The sequence below is a fragment of the Hesperophylax consimilis genome, chromosome 8 (assembly GCF_061612785.1).
Source record: "Hesperophylax consimilis isolate HC1 chromosome 8, BYU_Hcon_1.0, whole genome shotgun sequence".
Lineage (NCBI taxonomy): Eukaryota > Metazoa > Arthropoda > Insecta > Trichoptera > Limnephilidae > Hesperophylax > Hesperophylax consimilis.
In genome coordinates, this window is record NC_142843.1 from 2,420,917 (window position 1) to 2,442,806 (window position 21,890).

The 21,890-nt window shown below is 36.9% G+C and overlaps 1 protein-coding gene across 4 annotated transcripts in view; it reads left to right on the forward strand.

The window, feature by feature from the left end:
- Positions 1-21,014, forward strand: part of Sp1 (transcription factor Sp8) — a 104,638-nt gene extending 83,624 nt beyond the window's left edge. For 3 of the 4 annotated variants that reach the window (XM_089634375.1, XM_089634376.1, XM_089634378.1), the window contains one exon: positions 18,989-21,014. In XM_089634375.1, coding sequence (XP_089490501.1) covers positions 18,989-20,236 — 1,248 coding nt within the window. In that variant the 3' untranslated portion in view covers positions 20,237-21,014. The remainder of the gene's footprint in view (positions 1-18,988) is intronic. The other variant, XM_089634377.1, reaches the window with a different exon arrangement.
- Positions 21,015-21,890: the final 876 nt, after the last annotated feature.

Below are 21,890 nucleotides of genomic sequence, written 5' to 3' on the forward strand. Positions count from 1 at the left end.
ATTATAAAATAATAGAGGCCATTAAATTATTCAATTTTTATTGATTTCAGAGGCAACTTTGGCAATTTTATTTGTGAGTTAATGGTAATTATTATTATTATTTAAAATTTGGCTGACTACTATAACATATGAAATATTAAATAAATTAAAATTTCCACAAAAACTCTTTTCTACCAACTAACTATCTAACCATCACTTCATTTTCCCCGCAGGAGTAGGCAGAGAGGACGGTCCGCCAAACAACTCGGTCTTGGCACACACTTCTTGCCTCATTCACATTCACACATACTCTTCTATTATTCTGACTCTTGACATGGCCCGACTCAAGTATCTGATTCACTTGGTCGTGGGATCTCTTCCTCGGGCGTCCCCGACTTATGCTACCATTTACATTAGCATCATATATTCTCCTTAGACTCCTTTTTTCGCTCATTCGCTCTACATGCCTAAAACACCTAAGCGTCATCCCATGTTTTAGTTATTTTTTCTTTATTAGGCTGGGTACACGAGAAAAATGAGTATTGCTGATTTTTAAAAATCCTATTTAAAAGTGACGGCAGGCCATTTCCTAATAAAATGTTAGTATATTCAGAGTACATCGGAACTCGTGTTCACGCAGCTGCGCTTATCCCGATAAATATAATGACGAAAGATATTAGAATTTTCATGAATACGTGTTCCGACATTCTCATACCACATTCGTGTTTTACTGAGTTTGTTAGGAAATCTGACAATTTGGTCGTTAAAAGCCTGCTGTTTCTGCTATCGTGGTACGAGAACACGCCGTCAGATGGAATGCAGGAAAACACTTCTTCTTGTTGACATATAAATTTATTAATTCACAATATAATTGCAGAGGATCTTATTTTCCTCTGCTAAAACTTAAACTGAAAGAAATAAAGGTCTAGTTTCCTCTATTCTTCAGTTTTCCCTAGGTTTACATAAACCTAGTAATTATCTCACGACTGACTGCGTAGGTACGTCTGTACCTACTCGTCATAGCAACACTGCAATACTGTGTCCTGCGTAGGTACGTCTGTACCTACCAGTTATGTGAATACTCTAATACTGTCCTTTTTCTGGGAGGTATCTGTATTTAAACTAAATTCTGAAGGACATTTTACCAAAATAAAGATGTTCCACCCGCTCGTTGGCAAACAACATTCTTAACATAAAATAAAATGCACTAAACTATTCTTAATGATACAAACGTGACTTAAACAATAGAAATATTTTAAAGGAATTATTTTAAAGGAGATGAAACTTTATTTGGGGTTTTTATTACTATGGGACAGGGGTGGGAAAGGTATTGGCAAATATTTTTAGGCATAATGGTTTAACTAGGGTCATCATAAAATCGAAGGCGAACAGCTCTATTTGAAAACTGCCGCCGCTTGCAGTAAAATGTCACCAATTCTTAAATCATAAATGATACAAACAAGGCAATATGTTTATAAAAATACCAGGCCAATGAATTGTTTTATTGTAGGGTCGAATCTGCAAATGTGGGAAACTACACTAAACTTGAAAATACGAACTGTGGGAACTGGCTTGAAGGTTAAATTTTACTGAGCAATATGTAATAGTCGCATTCTGGAAGATACATACCTCCTCCCGTGAAGATACTTCACAAAATAGGCAAAGAATGCGACTGTTATCTTTATTAGGTACCTACTGCTTGTCTACGAAAATTACCAGTTAAATTTATTAAAATGTCTAAAATACAAATATTTATGCTACTCTTAAAACTAAAAATTCCGTGGAATATGTAAATCTTATGACTAAAAATTGTGTAGTAGGTAATGTCTTAAAACTAGAAATTCCGTAAAAAATGTAAATCTTATGACTAAAAATTGTGTAGTAGGTAATGTATTAAAACTAGAAATTCCGTAAAAAATGTATATCTTACTGACTGACTAAATGGTTGTAGTAGGTAATTTCGCATTCACCTCCACCCTTAAACCCGCCTTGAGCATGTATGTATGTAATATTTTGTATTAATTTCTTCGCACTTTCTACTGAATTTACACTATCTAAATAGTCGTTCATGTAATGTTTTGTTTTTATTGCTTCGAAGGCCTGGGGATACTGAGATAAAAATTGATTCGCGTTTTTATTTTTTACGAATTGCGCCGAACAAGGTGATGATTTTGCGCCAAAAATTATAAGAAGGGAAGAAACCGCGTCACGCGCCTCTCCTTTTAACGCTTTTTGTAATGTATATAAATTTTTGCTGTCAGATACTTTTAAGAAGTCTGTGGTATGATGGAATATTAATTTCAACGCAATCCATTCAATTGGATTGCCGTTAAATGTGGGAAGATCATTAACTTTGGGCCTGGTATTATATAAAGACATTGCCTTACCAATTGATTCCGCGAGACGGTCTTCAGTTATAGCAGGTGTTGGTCCCTGGAATCGGCCCAGCGACTCTGGCCACTGTTGCCCGTCGCGTTGTTCTGCTAAGTTGAATGGCTGCTCTGATGTAGGAAGCTCCCAGCAGCTACTGCTTGGCTGCTGATGCTGCGTCGACTGCAGCTGAAGAGATTGCCCTACCAAGGGCTGCTGATGCGATGTTCCTCTGGGTGGGAGTAGCTCGTACCGCCCGCCCTGCTGCTGCTGCTCCAACCGCTGTCCCAAGTGCAGCGGAAGAGTCTGCTCTGCCCAAGGCTCCAATTGCGATGGGAGAGTCTGCCCTGCCAAGGGCTGCTGCTCTGAGGATCCTTTTGGTGGGAGTAATGCGTACCGCCCACCCTTGTGCTGCTCCAACCGCTGTTCCAATTGCAGCGGATGAGCCTGCTCTACCCAAGGCTCCCTTTGCGACAGGAGAGTCTGCCCTGCCAAGGGCTGTTGCTGTGCAGTTCTTGTGGGCGGTTGTAGTGATAACCGCCCATCATGGAGCAGTTCCTGTTGCTGCTCCATTTGAACTCGAAGAGGCTGTTCATCGTGATCTCCAAGTTCTGATGATGAACTGTGATGTGACTGGTCCACCCAGTCATTGACTCTATCCTTGAGAGTCCGTTGCGAAGTCCTTGATGCAGCTTCTAAAACGAGCGCCGCATGTTGCTCCTCTGCTTCCAAGACTGACATTGCTGCAGCCATCTTTACTTCGGAAGCCTTTGCTTCCGCGGCCATCTTTGCTTCAGCCATCTCCGTAAGTAGGCGGGCCTTTTGTCTCGTGATGTGCACCTTGGTTGCTGAAGCTTTTATTTGAGCCTCCATCCAGCTCCTGCTGGTTCCCGCCTTGCTGCCGCAGACAGATGACGTCTTTGAGTGTTGTCCCGCTTCCATGATGCTGCTGTTCCCGATGCGGCTCGAAGGACCATATGTTTCTGCTATCGTGGTACGAGAACACGCCGTCAGATGGAATGCAGGAAAACACTTCTTCTTGTTGACATATAAATTTATTAATTCACAATATAATTGCAGAGGATCTTATTTTCCTCTGCTAAAACTTAAACTGAAAGAAATAAAGGTCTAGTTTCCTCTATTCTTCAGTTTTCCCTAGGTTTACATAAACCTAGTAATTATCTCACGACTGACTGCGTAGGTACGTCTGTACCTACTCGTCATAGCAACACTGCAATACTGTGTCCTGCGTAGGTACGTCTGTACCTACCAGTTATGTGAATACTCTAATACTGTCCTTTTTCTGGGAGGTATCTGTATTTAAACTAAATTCTGAAGGACATTTTACCAAAATAAAGATGTTCCACCCGCTCGTTGGCAAACAACATTCTTAACATAAAATAAAATGCACTAAACTATTCTTAATGATACAAACGTGACTTAAACAATAGAAATATTTTAAAGGAATTATTTTAAAGGAGATGAAACTTTATTTGGGGTTTTTATTACTATGGGACAGGGGTGGGAAAGGTATTGGCAAATATTTTTAGGCATAATGGTTTAACTAGGGTCATCATAAAATCGAAGGCGAACAGCTCTATTTGAAAACTGCCGCCGCTTGCAGTAAAATGTCACCAATTCTTAAATCATAAATGATACAAACAAGGCAATATGTTTATAAAAATACCAGGCCAATGAATTGTTTTATTGTAGGGTCGAATCTGCAAATGTGGGAAACTACACTAAACTTGAAAATACGAACTGTGGGAACTGGCTTGAAGGTTAAATTTTACTGAGCAATATGTAATAGTCGCATTCTGGAAGATACACCTGCAGTCCCGCTTTTAACAGAAATTCGAATAATTTTGAATAAATTAACAATATTTTGTATCAGTTAGTTTTATCCATGAAGGTAGGTTTTTTTAAATAATTACTGTTAACTCACAAAATTTTGTCAAAGTTGCTTGTAAAATCGTATTCTTTAATCATTTTAAATGTAGATAAATAAAAAAGCTCACATCCTTACAAGATATTTGCTACCTATTACCTACATACCTTTTTTATTTTTAAAAATATATTCATTTTTGTTTGGTATTTTGGCCTCAAACGAAAAATAATATTTTGTTTGAAAAAGGCCGCGCAGCAGTTCCTCTGGCTACCGCGAAAATCAATCGATTCTTGTTATACAACGAGGAAACCGCCCATTAAAGTTATAATTCTTTGAACAATCCTAACTGTGTTCATACAAGGTGCACCTAAATCCTAAATGGATTTTTTACTGGAGAAATGGAGCAGGACCTAGAAATATTGATAATTGGAAAATACCGAAACGGAAAGGAGAACATTAAGGACCTCATTTTGTGGTCGGTGTCGACATTTGTAATAACTGCGGCGAGACAGTGTTCAGGTGTATCAAAGATATTAGATGTTTACCTGGACTATCTATATCCATTATAGTGATTTGTTTTTGGGGTATTATGCCGCGTTGTGATACCTCCTTCAGCCAATGTTTCGGACAGCATTGCAGTGTCCATCATCAGGGCAGATGTGTAATCTGATGATGGAAACTGCAATGCTGTCCGAAACGTTGGCTAAAGAAGGAGGTAGCGTGACGCGGCATAATACCCCAAAAACAAATCACTATAATACTTTCGGCCGTGAATATCTCAAATCATACCATAATACAATTTGTTTGAAAAAAACATCACTATCTCAATGAGAATTATTTTTTAACTTTCTTCGGGCGTGTAGGTGTAGGTACCAAATTCTATATCCAGTTTTGCTGGGATTGCTGGGGCAAAAGGAGGTAGTAATATAATCCGCTCTTCAAGACGTCCTGGTGCAAGGAGAAAACTTACTGATATATATTATGGTAGGTACGTGTACATTTGCGAACCGAAACGCGAACCGAGCCACGAATTACGGTAAGGAACGAATCAACTGCAAGCGGCGTTTCGCGCCATTTGCGGTTGCTTCGTTCCTTGAGGTTCAGTTCGGCAATTCGGCTCGCGTACGAGTATGTATACGTAGCAGTATATTCTAAGATATATTAACTTTTAACTCGGTCTTCCAATGGTTACGTGATAACTCCTCAAAATGACAAGTTAACACACCTATAAAAAGTGATATAAAGTTTTCATAACTTTATAGCACTTTTTATAGGTGTGTTGAATTGTCATTTTGATGAGTTATCCGGTCCATTAGAATTGTATTAAAAGCTTAAGAGGAAATGGTCTGCAATCTCGTTTTTAACTGGATTTGAGTAAATCAGTAATACTCATTTTTCTCAATTCAAATTAGTGGCTTAATCCATGTGTCTATCCATAAATATATACAAAAGAGTGTAAAGGGTGTTGGTTTGTTTTTTAAACAAATCAACAGTTTTGTTCAAATACCACCACCCCCTTTTCTTACCCCGTTAAGCAGAATTTTGATATTTCATGATTAAATTTTGCAAACTTAATGTTAAAAAATCAACCGGTTGATATTATGTACTTTTTTTAAAAGTAAGAATGTAATTTACAGTTCTGAATGCTGGAAGTCGGTGACGTCCGAGGAAGATATGGAAATTTTTACCAATTCTTTCCAGTAATATTATTAAAATATCGTTAAAAACTTTGCAGGTAACAGAATAATTTGCTCAATAAACTGTAACTCTATTTTTATCATTAGTTGGTCTGTTGCTCCTAGCGAAGGTCCCCGTCCACTATCCATCCTGCATTTAATTCGTCTATTACATAAGCCCTCGGGACTTCCGACCCTTGGGCCATCCCGCTATCCACATCTAGTCCGTCAGCTGATAGTGATCGTTATACTCGACACTTCTACGGTTTATTCCTCGTCAACTTAATGTTGAGGTCGTTACGGACGCACAAATGTTGTTACAGAATATTCACGTTTTTAAACGTAGGTAGGTACCTACCTCATTAATTGTATTCTACACCTGTAGCGTTGTTAGGTGATACATACCTATATAATGACATAATTTTGTATTACAGACCGACGGTGTTTGATGTTATGACGAAATCGATATATAATCCTTTCTTCAATAATTAAAAAATCACTTTTAGTACAAGCGGGAAACTGGTTCATCACACGAGAACCTAAAAAAACTGAATTGATTTTTTTAACATTTTTTTCTGCAACTAAAGAGTTAAAAACTGTTTGGAGTCAGGTCTACGCTTCGGCGCATTTCAAAATACACACCTTTTAATCTCCTAGCGACCGATTTTTTTTAGATTTTGAACAAAAAAGTTCCAAAATCGAGCTCGATTTAATCGAAAGCGAAAGCTCAAAGAAAAAATCACAAAATGGACTCCAAATGTGATTCACCAGTTTTCCGGTTGTAATACAAGTTTCCAAAAACAAAAAGTTGTGTAAAAAAGTTTAATAGGCTTTTAAAAGCTTCATAGCTCATGATATACCTACCTAAACGACGTTGTGATCTAAAAATTGAAGATAGAGACAAACTCTGCAATCTATCTAACACTTTTAATATCTTAGAAACAGATATTCTGCCGTTAGGATGACATAAAACTGGTTCACTTATCTGTCGTTATGTAGACAGTGAGGTTATCTACCCGTCATAAAACTTGAAACAAAGTTACACAGCTACGCAAGAGCTAAAGTAAATAGTAATATCGTCGTGTATTCTTGTCTCAGTCGGGGATGGCACCGTTTCATCCCCCTGAGATTCCAGCCCGCTGTAAGTAAGATTGTGACAATCGATACTGCAACACGGGGTTGTTCCGCCAATCAGGACTGGGGGCGTGTCCACCCCTCCCACCCCAACCCCTGCCAGCTGTCACGGATACACTGTACCGAGGGGTGACTGTTGGGGTGACACAGGGGTGCCAGTCGGGGGTGCTACGCAGACGCAATAACCGGGATTCCATCCACCCCTTGGCTCATTTGATTATTTACTCTGGAAGTTTTACCAGTTATGTTTGAAGGGAGATTTACACCTACAGTATAGAAGTGAATCAGTTTATTATTTTATTGGCATTTGATCCAATTTTGAACTTCATTATAATACAGGGTTTTCTAATAAGAGGTGTTATTTTGAATAGCCCGCTATTTCGGTAGATTTTACTTTTGAAGCTGTCATTTTTGACATTTGAAAAGTAGAAACTACGCCATTAATAAAAATGGAACGATACACGCTTCAACAACGCATTGAAATTATTAAAATTCAGTTGAGTGAATCAAATGAAAATCATCTTGAGTGATGAGGCCCATTTCCACGTCGGTGGCTTCGTCAACAAGCAAAATTGTCGCATCTGGGACTCGGAAAACCCAAGAGTTATTGTTGAAAAGTCTCTCTATCCTCAACGTGTGACTGTTTGGTTCGGTTTGAGGAAAATGAGGCTGGAGCAACAGTTACGGTGAATGGATTGCGCTATCGAGAGATGATTAATGATTTTTTATGGCCGGAATTGGATGGTATTGATCTGGACAACGTTTACTTTCAACAAGACGGCGCTACGTGCCACACAAGCAACGAAACCATTCTTTTACGATTGAATATAAAAATAACACCTCTTATTGAAAAACCCTGTATTATAATGAAGTTTTTTTTTTGTATGTTCATCTCAATATTTAACCGAATTTTTGCTTTTATGTTCTCATGCTATTATTTTCTATTTTCTTTGCAGGTAGGTACACTTTTAACTTTTTTTTAACCTCTAGACTCAAAATCAAATGCGTATACCGCTACTCTACGGACTCCATCAGTTGTAATATTTATTTAAAATGCGTATCATTAGTTAATGTTTTTATTGTGTAATAGTCTTCCTTCTTTACTCTTCATAACACGCTGAGTGACGTTATCTTATTTCAGTAAATTATTCACCCGCCCTGGGGAGTAGAATAAAAGATAGGCGTCAAAATAATATTAATTAAACCTTCCAACGAGATGTCCGGCCCAAAATATTAATTTATTTATTATTCGTTTGTAAATTAATTTCATTGAGAAGTGAAATAGCTTCTGTGCGCGTATAACTCACCTAATTGTACCTTCACTATTTTATAGACTGCCATCGAAATGAAGAAAGCAAGCATGTTCATTATATTGATTCGTAAATGACAATATTTTTTATCTGTAAAATAAAACAGAGTTACACCAATGCGCGTCTATCCATATTTAAACCACTGACAAAGTTTTTCACATTTTTTATACTTCAAAAACCAACGAAATTTAATTAACAAACACCACGCAGCGACATCTTGGCCCACTTCCTTTGCTTCATTTTACATTAATACATTTTTTTAACTTTATTAAACACAGACCCTCCTATAGAAGCAACAAAACTACTTATCAACTCTTACGTAGTCTCACTTCTCGATTACTGCAACGGTATTTATGCCAGCCTTCCAAAATATCAAATTGACAAACTTCAATCAGTATTTAATGCAGCAGTACGGCTTATAACCGGGGTTTCTAAATATTTGCACATTTCAACACCTTCGTAACCTTCACCCGTTAGTTCGATCATCTCCAGAAAAGTTTCCACAAAAAAACTTAAAACACGTAAACACGCTACAAGGTTAACAGTAAACTTATTAATCCCAAAAGCAAACAAAACTATGTATATTTCAAAAAGGACCACACTACATGGCCATTAAATTATATAACAACCTTCCACGTAGCATCAAACAAATAACTGACATAGGTACTTAAATTTAAATCATCATTAAAAAAATTTCTTTTAAAAAAACGTCACTACACCTTAAATGAATACCTTACATAAATTAAATACATCTGTTTTTTATTTTTTATTTACATACATTTTTTGTTAACATGTAATTGTTGGGTTATGTAATACGATGTGTATTTGTTGGGCTGGCTGGAAGAAATAGGATGTAACCTATAAGCCATAACCTTTGTAGGTACTCTGTATTTTTGTGCAATAAATATTTTTTTGAATTTTGAATTTAAATTTGAAGAATTCATTAAAATGCAAACATAAATTTTAAAGTTCTGTTACCATTTCACCATGGGCAAGTTGTTTCACAGTAGGTACTTGGATAGCAAATAAGGTACAACTTTCATAGATCTTGAATTTAAACTTTTAAATTGAATGAAACAATATATTATCTTGTTAAAAAGTTGTCCAATAAGATTCTAGATATCCATTCTAGTATACTCAATTACGATGACTCTTACACAGTCTTCGTGTTAAATAAACCAAAAATAATGCTAAATAGTGTATAGTTTCAAACAGAAGCTAGACAAAAAACAAGATATTAATAATTGATTGTCACATAAATCTCAGCCCTGATAATGGAAAATACACGCTCGTATTTCAACTTGACGGTCATCAATAGTTATTTGGACAACCCTGGGAGAGGATTGATAATAAATAACACTTCGGGGCCGGGCTGTTTAATTAATCTCATCTAAATATCGTCCAGGGATTCAACACATTCAGACCACGCCTGTTTAAATTTAATACCCAAAATACTACATTTTGTTAGAATTGTGGCTGGATGATATTACATATTGACACATAATAACATGATTTTGCAATACTTCTTCCGGTACTCTTTCTTATCGGAGGTTGGCTATAATCTAACAGGATGCAGGCCGAATAATTTGTTCCCGTTTTTTTTACTAAACCAATACCTGGTAACTTGTAATAACCACTATATTAATTTAACTGATAAATGATGACGTGTATACGCAGAGAAAACTAACGACTGCAGGCCCTTAACGAATGAATTGATAGGCTTCCTATTAAACTATTAGTAAAAGAGGAATGTATTATCACAATGCCGGAACACGTGTTCATAAAAAATATAATATTTTCGCATTTCGTCATTATATATTATGAAGACAAATGCAGGTCGCAAACAAAAACAGCCTGCAATCCCGTTTTAAACCAGATTCTAAAATATTAGAAATACTATTGTTAATTTCTTATCGATAAACCGCTGTGTTTCTCAAAATATTAGAAAATTATCCTGATGGAGGAAACTGTAAAGCTATTCGAAACTTTGACACAACAGCATTATTGAGAACAACTCGTTTGAACATCTCAAAAAATGCACTGTATAGGTAGGTACCAGCTTTAGTTTCTGGTTTGCAACGTTACAGATAATTTCGTATCCTTATGTCACCCTATTTCAATTAATTAGATATTGATTTGAAACATTCTTTTTACTTGATATTCACTCCGAACAGAAAAAAACGGTCATTACGAGCTGCTTTTCGGTGAATTCAACAAAATTATAGTGCATTTTTTAATTTGTTATTTTCAAAGATATTGGCGAAGTGTGAAGGTGTTACTTACCTATGGTCAGATCACGTGGGAGCCCCGGATCGTTGTCTGGTGTTTGTGAAAGGACAATAAGAACGTAACACAATTTAAGAAACGAACCAAAACATATTAAACGCAGACCGGTAGCTTTGAATATTAATAACGCCCTCAGGCCTGACCGGTACCTACCTACTACCTACCGCCTTTAGCCTATACTGCCTACTGCCTACTGTCTACTGCCCAGTCAGTACTGCGAAGGAGAGGAATTGCCTCACGCCGTGAGAAAGTCTATCAGCTGGCATAAGGGTCATGCCTATTGCTGGCAAGGATCATAAAAAAATAATACATATTTCTAATTTGATAAGAAATAGCACACATTTACACATCATCTACCCACTTTAATGTACTTTACAATTGTTTCATTGAGTGTACGAAGACATCACATGTAGATGAATTATTATTATTCCAGTGTAAATTAGTTAACAATAATATTCAACGCCCGGAGTAGCTAAATATGATTCAATTTAATATAGCTGCGCGCTCCATACGCTCTTCATTCCTATGCAAAGTGGATCAATGCAAAAAAATATACCTAAAAAATTCTCGCTTGAACAGACTATCTAATTTACAATAATATTATATCAAAAGTGGATATTTTCAATTGCGAGCTGAATAAATATAAAAATCCATAAAATAGTGTTTTCTGTCGCGTCATGGTTAACTTTTTAACTCTTCTTAACAGTAAAAACCGTATATTTTTTTGCCGAAACGTTAAATATACATTGGCTTGTTGTCTCTAAGCACCGATAGTTTTTGGAATAACTGGTATTTTTAGATATAATTTTCACTTGGCCAACAAAATTGAAGGGGACCAATTTTTTTTTCTTCTCACAGAATTAGTAAATGAAGCACGTGTTGATTTGAACTAATTTCTTTTAAAATTAGATACCCACATTTATGTATAGATTTTACAACTTACAGAAGATATCTAATATTGTCCAATCACATAATTTCTCATCGGTCAAACGTTGACTTATAAATCTTTTTTTTATTTAAAATAATATTGGCGTAGAACAACCAGCAGCCCTAGTGAAGGGTGATTTCACCTTTTATGATTAACGAACCAATCAACGGAAGGATTTTGCCCGTTTCTGTCGGTAAAATGAATAACACAGGTGATTTCTAAATTGATCCACTTTATTTATTCATTTGTGAAATATAATCCAAAGAACCCTTTGATTTTCCTCAATTTATTATGTGGAAAATAATGATGGTAACGAGAACGAGGTGTTAGGACGGTTTTAACAGCCTATTTTTAAACAGAAGTTAAGTGTTCTTTTTTTGTTAACAATGAATAGTTTTGTTCATCAAATATGAACAGTTTTTGCAAATTGACATTTTGTAGATAGATATCACTGTTTCTTAGACGCATGTATGTTTAATATCAGAGTCGTATGTCGTTCCTTTGTACCTACACATTTTACGGGAAAAGCGCGTATATGCTATTGATGGTTCCATGATAACTCAACACAGTGACAATTCAAAACACCTTTAAAAAGTGATATAAAGTCATTAGAAATGATGAAAAAAAATTAAATTTAAACCTAACCTATCTAACCTACTTACCAATTAATAAAGTTTTTATTTCATCACTTTCCATGACTTTATATAACTTTTTAAAGATGTGATGAATTATCATTTTGATGATTTATCCGGTCCTCGCTATTGATGACCTATTCCTCTTGGAATGCTATGGCTTATGCCTGAAAACTTGTAATACTTGTGTCGTATTCGTCTCATGATTTTTTCAAGATACCGCACGGCAGAACAGATTTTATAGCACAGGAAGATGACAAGAGGAATGGTGCTATTGTAAAAATTTCTAAAACAGTGGATGTACATAATTACTCCTTTAAATAATTTTAAAACTTTTTTGTATTACTATCTTCCCAAATGTTATGAATGATAAAATCTATGATAATTAATCTGTCGTATAATAAATTAAATAAATAAAAAATAGCATATCCTCTCAACAAATCACTTTGTTAACGACATCTTCTAATTCAATTATAAAATCTAATAAATGATCGATCACTTGTTTCAAAATATCAAATCATTTTTAGGTATATGATTTCAAGGCTATCGCGATGTAGAAGCATAGTTCATTAAAACTATCAGTTACCTTTATAGTTCACCGTGTGAGAGGAAATACTGATTGGTAGTTTATACAAACCACAGAGTGAATAATCCAGTAGTATTAACAATATTAATTAAGAACCGACTTACTCATACTGAATCAATTGCATCACCAAGATAAATCCCGCACAGGTTTAATTATAGACCGACATAGTCTGGGATATAACTACAGATTTCTATAAAATCGATGTATAAAATTTCTAGACATTTATCATCAAACATACTAATTTCGGTTGTCCGTGATGTGCGTGATTCCTTCGTTAATATATTCACTTTCAGTGAACTCAAATTTGCATTTTCAAAATTGTAACGGCTTGTGTGACAAGCGATAAAGTAGGAAACTACCAATAATATAATATTTTGAAATAATTTTTTTTTGTGTATTTTAAAAATAGAAATTCTAATAATTCCGTGACTATTTAATTAGTGGAAAGTACAACATAAAGGAGTTAAGGCAAAGAGAATATCTCACCGTTAATTATAGAAAATATCAATAAACCGAAAATATTATTATTTTTTTTTTTTATTGTTGATACATTTTTTTTTACAATATTTCATATTTCAATTTAGTAATGTTGGCCTCACTGGGTTGTTTACCCGTGCTGAGGCCCCCATGTTATAATTTAAGAATTTATACATTTAAAAAAAAATAAAATTAAAATTATACAAGTACCTTACCACCTACCAGCATATTATTTAAAAAAATATATTTGTTAAAAGTTTATTTATTAACCTTCATATGTACCTACAACACTAGATATTACAATATTAAATTTAGCTGTTATCTTAACTATCCCGCATCCAGTGGGGGAGTAGGAAGTACCCAAAATTTCTATCCTCGTTATATTAGTTTTAATACTTAACATATTATCATTTTAGTATTTTACGTATTTCTGCGCAAATACATAAGTTACCATTCATAATTGACTGAATAATTATGGTTTCTGTAGTTCAAAAGCCTATAAGATAGATAAATGCATGGGGTCGTCGGAAGACCCACTTGGTTATGGATATTTTGTTCGGAATTTTGGCCTGTCAAGAGTTAATAATGTTTAGGCCTTTTGCAATGCGGCGTACTTCAAATGCACAAATATTTACGTAGATATTTATTAAGAAATAGGCGTTTTCTCCCACGTTTAAAGTGAAATATAAAAATTATTAATTTAAAACTTGCTTATAAAATATTATTTAAAGTGATATCACACAAGAAACCAAACAGCTTGGAGTCATTGAGAATATGGCTTCTTCCAGGGGGAGGTGTTGATGGTGGAGAATGTAGAGAGAGAATGGAGGGAAAGTAAAGGTTTGGGACATGCCTATGTTTATTTTTAGTGTAAAGAACGGACAGATGGCTAAGTAAAAAAATAACAAAGAATAAATACTAACCATCAAATAACTATGTACAATAATAAGAAGAAAAAAATAACAGCCTTAAACGTGTTTTAAAATTAACACCGTTAACGAAATATGAATGGTTTTGTATAAAGTGTAATTGCTAGAAATGGCTTACCCGAACAACCAGGTACTTGCTAGAGCTACCTTTGCTCTTTTCTTATTTCATAGCGTCTCAAACCATTCCTCGATCAGCCATATATATATAAAGACTCCGAGCAGTAAGAATCTTATAACAATTTTTTCTTTTATCATTATCTTTCGTATACGATACATTAATGGTTGTTGATCAGATGTGTTTAATTTAAAATACGTTAACTAGTAAGGCTGTTAGTGTGTACAACAACGAAAAAACAAAAGACAGTAAACTTTGGGTCAGGTGAAGTTAAGTGAAAACAAGAGAATCGAGAAAATTCGGGGGATATCGTTAAATGTGTCCGAAATCTTGCCACTAGAGAGGATGCTATAATTTAGTCAACAAACTTGCACAGGAGAAGGTTATGTTGATTCTTTGTAAGGGAATATGGAAAGTTTCGGAGTTTCTTAGTTTATGGTTTAATGTTGCTGGAATTGGCTTATACGAATATTTCCTACCGTATCTAATCATTCACCGATCAGCCATATACTGAATGGCCTCAATAATAAATACACCACGCTTTCGTTCTTCCCCTAACTTCCCACCCTCACATTAAGCCCCGACAACCTGTGCAACATTCACTAAATGAAATCTGTTATCTCGGGGCCATTAATTGACCGAACAGAGAGCACCCAGCACCCTGTTTCGCCAGTCATCCCTTATTATTTTAATGTGTAAATGACTTCTGTATTTGACTTGAGAGCGGCACCCTTTGTGCGGAGGCTGCGCTATGAATCGATTATTTTTTTCTTTACCCGATCCGCGATCCAAACGGGTTCTAAGGGTCTATACAAAACCAGCCACCGTTAAATTTTTAACTTGTTTAATTAACTAAAATAGATTTTATGGCCTCGCTATTAATTTTTTGATAAAATTTATCGATCAAATCGCTTTTATTCATTTCTATTTGTATTTCAATATTATTTTCGGTACTTAATTAATGAATGAATGCAAATCTTAAAAGCGGAAACTAACTCACTTCCAGACTTCTGATCGAACTGAATCTCGGTAGATTTACTCGTTGTTGGTGCATTGGTGCGTTATTTAAAAATGACATATACAAAATGAATGTTGGAGCTGGATAGCTAGGATTAGCTGGATAGCTGGATAGCTGGATAGCTAGGATAATGGATATTTAGGATTTGGCTTAGGTGTTAGCGGTGTTGACTCCAGTTTCTGGGGAGAATGGTTCAATCCTCAGTCAAACAAAGTTTTTTCTTTAAAATTTGCCACTAGCCGACTGAAGAGATGGGTTGAACTAGATAGAAAATTGAAAATAGATGTATCTACTTATTATAGTAAAAAAACCTACGGTTTTACGTGTAATTTTTTTTTTTATCCTTATTTTTGTTACCTGTGTTTAATTTTTTATTAGAAATAATGGATTTTTTTCTTAAGATAAACATAATACCTACATATTTCACTGGAAGTCAAAAAACTGATAAAAATTGTTTCCACAAGAAGAAAACTTCAAATTATTCCTTTTCCTGTTAAAAACGGAACTGCAGGCTTTTAACGAATCGAACGAAGTTCCTTACAAAGTAACAGTTAAAAGCGAATGTGTTATGAGGATGGCGGAACACGTGTTCATACAAATACTGATATTGATATTGACATACTGACATTGTCACATTCCAATGTGATATGTGTTAGGAAACGAACAAGTGTTCTTGATTTTATCAGAAAATTGGCATGCTATCACTTTTTTAACAGGATCATTTTTCTCCGTTTATCGTTACACATATTTATAAACTGTAAAAAAATAATATAGGTACTCTTTTGCAATAATAAATAATATTGGCGCAGTCAAAACAAGAAATCTTACCAAGATTAGTAACCCCGGTGAATTGATTTGCCACGTGCTTCCGCTCAGAATAGTTGTCCAGTTTCCGTATCCGGTCCAGCTCGAGTGTGGGCGGGGCTGGCTGAAGGCTTCCGGCTGCTCTCGGCCGCCCTCGGACCTCCCTCCCGCCCACTTTACCACCCCCTGTCCCCCTGTCCGCCCCCAGGTTGACCCGATAAACGACCAAGGCCATGAGTCTGAAATGAAGCGTTCCTATTATAACCGTTTGACTGTTATATAATTAGTTATACACATTTACACAGCAAAATGGCGGATGAAAAATTCGACGAATTCTTTCAAGAGAGTTTACAAGATTGTTTGTACATCATGCATTTTAAATGTATCTACGGTACTGTTAGAAAAAACTACTGTTAGGTGTTGTTATGTTACCTGTAATGTTGTAATATTATGTACACGAATAAAATAAATACGTAATAAATAAATAAAGAGGTCGAATAAATATAAAATTCAAAAAAAGTATGAATCATTTTGCTGATTTTCTCTTGTAATGCCTTATATAGTATATATCTGATAAATGTTCAGTTGAAAGTACCTACCCACGCAATCTATCTGGATTTTATACGTCTAAAATTTTATTGTCTTCCTTTCTGAATATTGATAATATCCTCAATTTAAGAAAGCGTCTAAAATTTAATGATAAAATTTTTAATTTAGCCTCCAAGGCTACAATTGCAAAGTCATCTAGTTAACCTCTATACAAGCTTAGGCCTAATGAGGATGATTTTCATGAGAAAAAATATTATTTATGTACATACAGTGAGAAGCAATAAATAAATATAATTTTTCAACGATTTTATCAACCATATATTTTATGGAATATTCTTTTTTATTTCAAATAAAAATACAATTTGTCCAAAGAAACGTTATCTCAATGACAATTCTTTTTTCAAATTTTCTTCAGGCAGGTGGGTAGGTACCAGAATATTGAAAAAAAAATGCGAATTAAAAAGTTGAAATAAACACGACGATTTCACGTTTGAAAAAAGAATCTTTTATTGACCATTAAAACGGGCACCATATTTAAAGAACGTTCTAACAAATTACAGATAGACGAAATGAAACGGTCTAATTAAACAGGACTTCGCTTCTATATCTGCAAATCAGGAAAAGTAGATTTACAGTTAGTAAACTGTTTTTTGGTAGCTAATGCAGCTAAGTAAAGACCTGCCTCTTTCGTCCGGTCCAACCTCACCTCGTTAAAATGATCAAAATTTAATTTTTCACAAATTGCTTTCTTTAGAAAATAATGTGTTGTGGTGCCATCGGTAGTTATGGGTTGTTTCATTACCGTCGACCGCCTTTGACCAATTTCACAGTCTCATGTCGAAGGCTTGGCGCAAAGGGACACGCCGAAATTGCGCAAACTTCCTATTAATAATAACGAAATCAAATTACGCAGGGCCCATCCCATTAGGGCCGGGCCGGGCGCCCCGTTCCCCGTCCTAGGGCCCGCAAATAATAAGCCCAGACGGCAATTTCCTGGGCCAGTCATCACGGGGTAATTATTCCCTTAATGCGGCTACCTGAACGGTGATGATCTGCAGTCTGTAGAGTGGACGATCTCTCTAAAAGTTCCGCCTACAGGACTCCTAATTGATGGCAAAACTATACAGTACTTAATTAGATCAAGTTCGCTCAAGTAGGTATATTTCACGAAGAGCTACTTTTTATGGTATCTTTAATATTTACTATGAAACAGACATCTGTTGAAAAATAGGGGAAAAACAGAAAAAAATCCGCAATCAAGCCTAATACAATTGATTTTGTTAATGTATAGGTATTTACTGAAAATATTAATAAATCACTTATGCTTAACTAACCAACTTTGTACAAACAACAAAATAATCGACGTTTTCCAATATCAAGGATAAACGTCAAATGAACAAATTTAAGAATAGATGAACGTAGAATGAAACTTGTAGAAAAAAAATTATAATGAGCTGTGGTTAATTAGTTATATATTACGAAACGCCTTTGGAAGCTCTTGAGCGGGTTTTAATGAACGGGTTTCAATGAGCGGATCATTCACGATAGACCCAGGACTAATTTAAACCCTAGTCGAATGTTACCACGGTCAACTTTAGCAGAATTATTGGTTTTTACTAATCGATCACCCTAACTAAATTAATTATATAACAATGCACTTTACCTGCACATTAATATTTGCCTGTAAAAATTGAACATACACCTAATGTTTATTTGCTTTCTTGTATATCGCTTTGTTGTTTTTTCTAGATCCCTAACGATTTCCTGTCCGGTTGGCAAAACCTAATCGATTTTCAACCAAAGCGCCACAAAAACAGGCGAAACGCATTTTTTACAAACTCTGTGATGAGCTTTTGCAGTCGTTAACCTTCTCGAAGGAAGCTCGGCAAATCTTTTTAAATAACCGCTTAATTTTCATTGATCAACCGGCCCGCCTTTATTGTCTGTCGGTGTCCCTGGCCCTTCGGTCCCTTTAACAATAGATCTCCACGGTCCATTAAAGTCAGCATCCACAGAATCAACAATATCTTAAATATGGCAGACATAGCTAATAAGATAATAGGCAAACTTAATATCTGACACTTAAACTTTTCTAACACCAAATTGATATTTTTGGAAATGCTATTAAGGATCGTTTCATTTTGCAAGTAATCGTTTCATTCATAAAATTATAGAAAGGATCACAGGAAATCGAACTTGTGGTCAGCTGAGATCATTAATAAATAATACTAATAGCTTCCAATTATAACCCAAATCGTTCTTGAAATGATGCGTTTAAACTAACCATCCTCTTTTGTTTGTCCCCAGGAGCACCCCAGCCTGCGAGGGACGCCACTTGCGATGTTGGCGGCGCAGTGCAACAAGCTCTCCAGCAAGTCCCCCCCTCCACTGGCTGATGCCGCGGTAGGCAAGGGATTCCATCCCTGGAAGAAGAGCCCTCAGGGAGGCTCACCTGGCCCGGGCTCCGGGGCCCGCACGGCGCCCCCCACCTCCTCCGCCCCCTGCTACTCTAGGCCGCCCGCCTCATGTGCCGCACCCTCCGCCACCACGTACGGCGGTGATATATACTTCCCCGGATCGGGGGGAGGTCCCGCAGACCATCAAGCTCTCCTAGGCAAAGTGGAACCTCACGGTCTAGGTTCCATGTACTCCAGACACCCTTACGAATCCTGGCCTTTCAATGCGGTTACTGGAGGAGGTCACCACGGAGTATTGAAGGGCGGAGACGTGAATGCCGGCGCCGGGTGGTGGGACGTGCACGGTGCGGCGGGAGGCTGGCTAGACGTGGGCGGCGCTGCCAACATGCACGCCGCCCAGATGGCCGCCAACTACGCCGCGGGGTCAGACTACTCCTCTCTAGGACACTCTCTGTCCGGCAACACGGCCCATCACTTACTCTCCTCCGGCCAGCACCTCCTGCAGGACACGTACAAGTCCATGCTGCCTTCGCAGGGCTTCGGGCTGCACTCGTCAGGCCCCGCGCCGGCCCCCGCGCTGCCCCCCGCGCCCTCGCCCCGCTCGCAGCGCCGCTACACCGGGCGCGCCACGTGCGACTGCCCGAACTGCCAGGAGGCCGAGCGCCTGGGCCCGGCGGGGGTCCACCTGCGCAAGAAGAACATACACAGCTGTCACATACCAGGATGCGGTAAGGTGTATGGGAAAACGTCGCACTTGAAGGCGCATCTGAGGTGGCACACAGGCGAGCGCCCTTTCGTGTGCAATTGGCTGTTTTGCGGCAAGAGGTTCACCAGATCGGACGAACTGCAGCGGCACCTGCGCACGCACACGGGGGAGAAACGGTTCGCCTGCCCCGTGTGCAACAAGCGCTTCATGCGGTCCGATCACCTCGCCAAGCACGTCAAGACCCACAACGGGGGCGGCAGCAAGAAGGGCTCCAGCGAGTCGTGCAGCGACAGCGAGGAGAACAGCCAGGGGGAGATGGCGGGCAGCCCGGGCCCCGGGGGCCGCGGGGCGCGCTCGCCTCCCCTGGGCCTGGAGCTGTCTGGCCTGGGGGGCCTGGGGGCCCTGGACGTGAAGCCCCCGGGCCTGGCGTGAGCCCGGTGGGGGCCGGGCCTGCTCTACCCGCAGTACCGCCCCTAGCCGCCTACCAGTACTACGCCCAGCCCCCCCTGCCCTACCCGCAGCCGCCCTTCTACTACCCCTACTTGTAGACGCGACAAACAAACCAACCAACAACCAACCGACCAACTGCTAACAAATATTTGTGATTATTAGTGTTTTTTATTTGTAAATATTGAAAACTTAACATATCAAATTCAAAATCTAGTGATTGACTATTCGTAAATACCTCTAGGCCGGAGTGATCCTGGTGCTCCCGGACACACCTGGTGGGAGTTAGAAGTGAGGTGTTGGAGATGAGAGGTGACATGTAAGATATGCTAATTGTAAGTTCTAAGGAAGAGGGAAGATTAAGTTATTTAAACACGCCCTTATTGTACAATACGGGGCCTAACACGTACAATAAATAAACACTTAGTTTAAGTCAAATGCTACTTAACTCTGTTTGTAAATAAATCTATACAACTAATTGTATTTAAGGAAAAGCAAACAGCGATGGGATTCTGTGATTGAGTTTTATAACAAGTCTTAGTTGGATCATCGACACTAATCCGGTTGTTAATAAATATTATTATTAATCATATTTTAATTTTCTATTCTAAATTTTATGAGTTTTGCAATGCTAAGCAAATCTGTAGATTATTGTACAATATTATATTAAATTTATAAAACGGTATGTCTGTAATACAAACATTATTTCTGTCTATAAACTTATAAGTACATATATAAAGAACAAAAAATAAATTGTATAATTTTACGCTTTTGTGAAAAAATCATTTATATTATTAAAAATGACATCTTTAAGAATAAATTGTTTTCTTCTGCAATCCCTACTATTATTATTATGCATAGTTTATTGTTCCATTTCCAAGAATTCATAAATCAATAAAAATTCTCCGAAATTTGTAAGGAGCAGAATTAACAAAAAAGAAGTTATTTAATTTATTAAGGGCAAGGAAAAGTCACGGAAAGTCAGATATCAAAGAAGCAATGGTGAAAAGATTTTTTTAAATTACACATTAGCCACTTATATGCAAAATTATTTTATTAAAAATCAAATATCTTAGTTTACATCACTTTACTGATGCATTTACTCCTGGTGCATTTACTCTGGTTGCATTTACTCCCAATGTATTTAATCCTGATGCATTTACTCCTGATGCATTTACTCCTAATGTATTTATGCATTTACTCCAGATGCATTTACTCCTGACTAAGCGAACATCGTTCGCAAAACATGTAGGCTGTTTATATAAAAAATAAAAAGATGTAAACTAAGTTATTTGTCTTTTTAATAAAATAAATAATGGCATCATAAAGTGATAACCGTTTAGGATAACCAAAATTATTAGTATTTCAATACTAGTCCGTGAAAAATCCAGGGGATATTAATAATTTATCATAGGATTTGTGAAGCTGGAACTATTTGCCACAGGACTGCCTCTCGAAACCAAATACGCGTTGTTATAATTATTAATACGTTGGAACAGTTGTAAAATGAAAATGCAAACAATAGAAAAAAATACGAGGAAGCAGAAAAAAATAGTGTAAACAAAAAAGTCTCACAAAGGCATGTGTATATTATAATAATTTAGAATATTTTTCTATGATTTTTAAGATTTAAAAAATA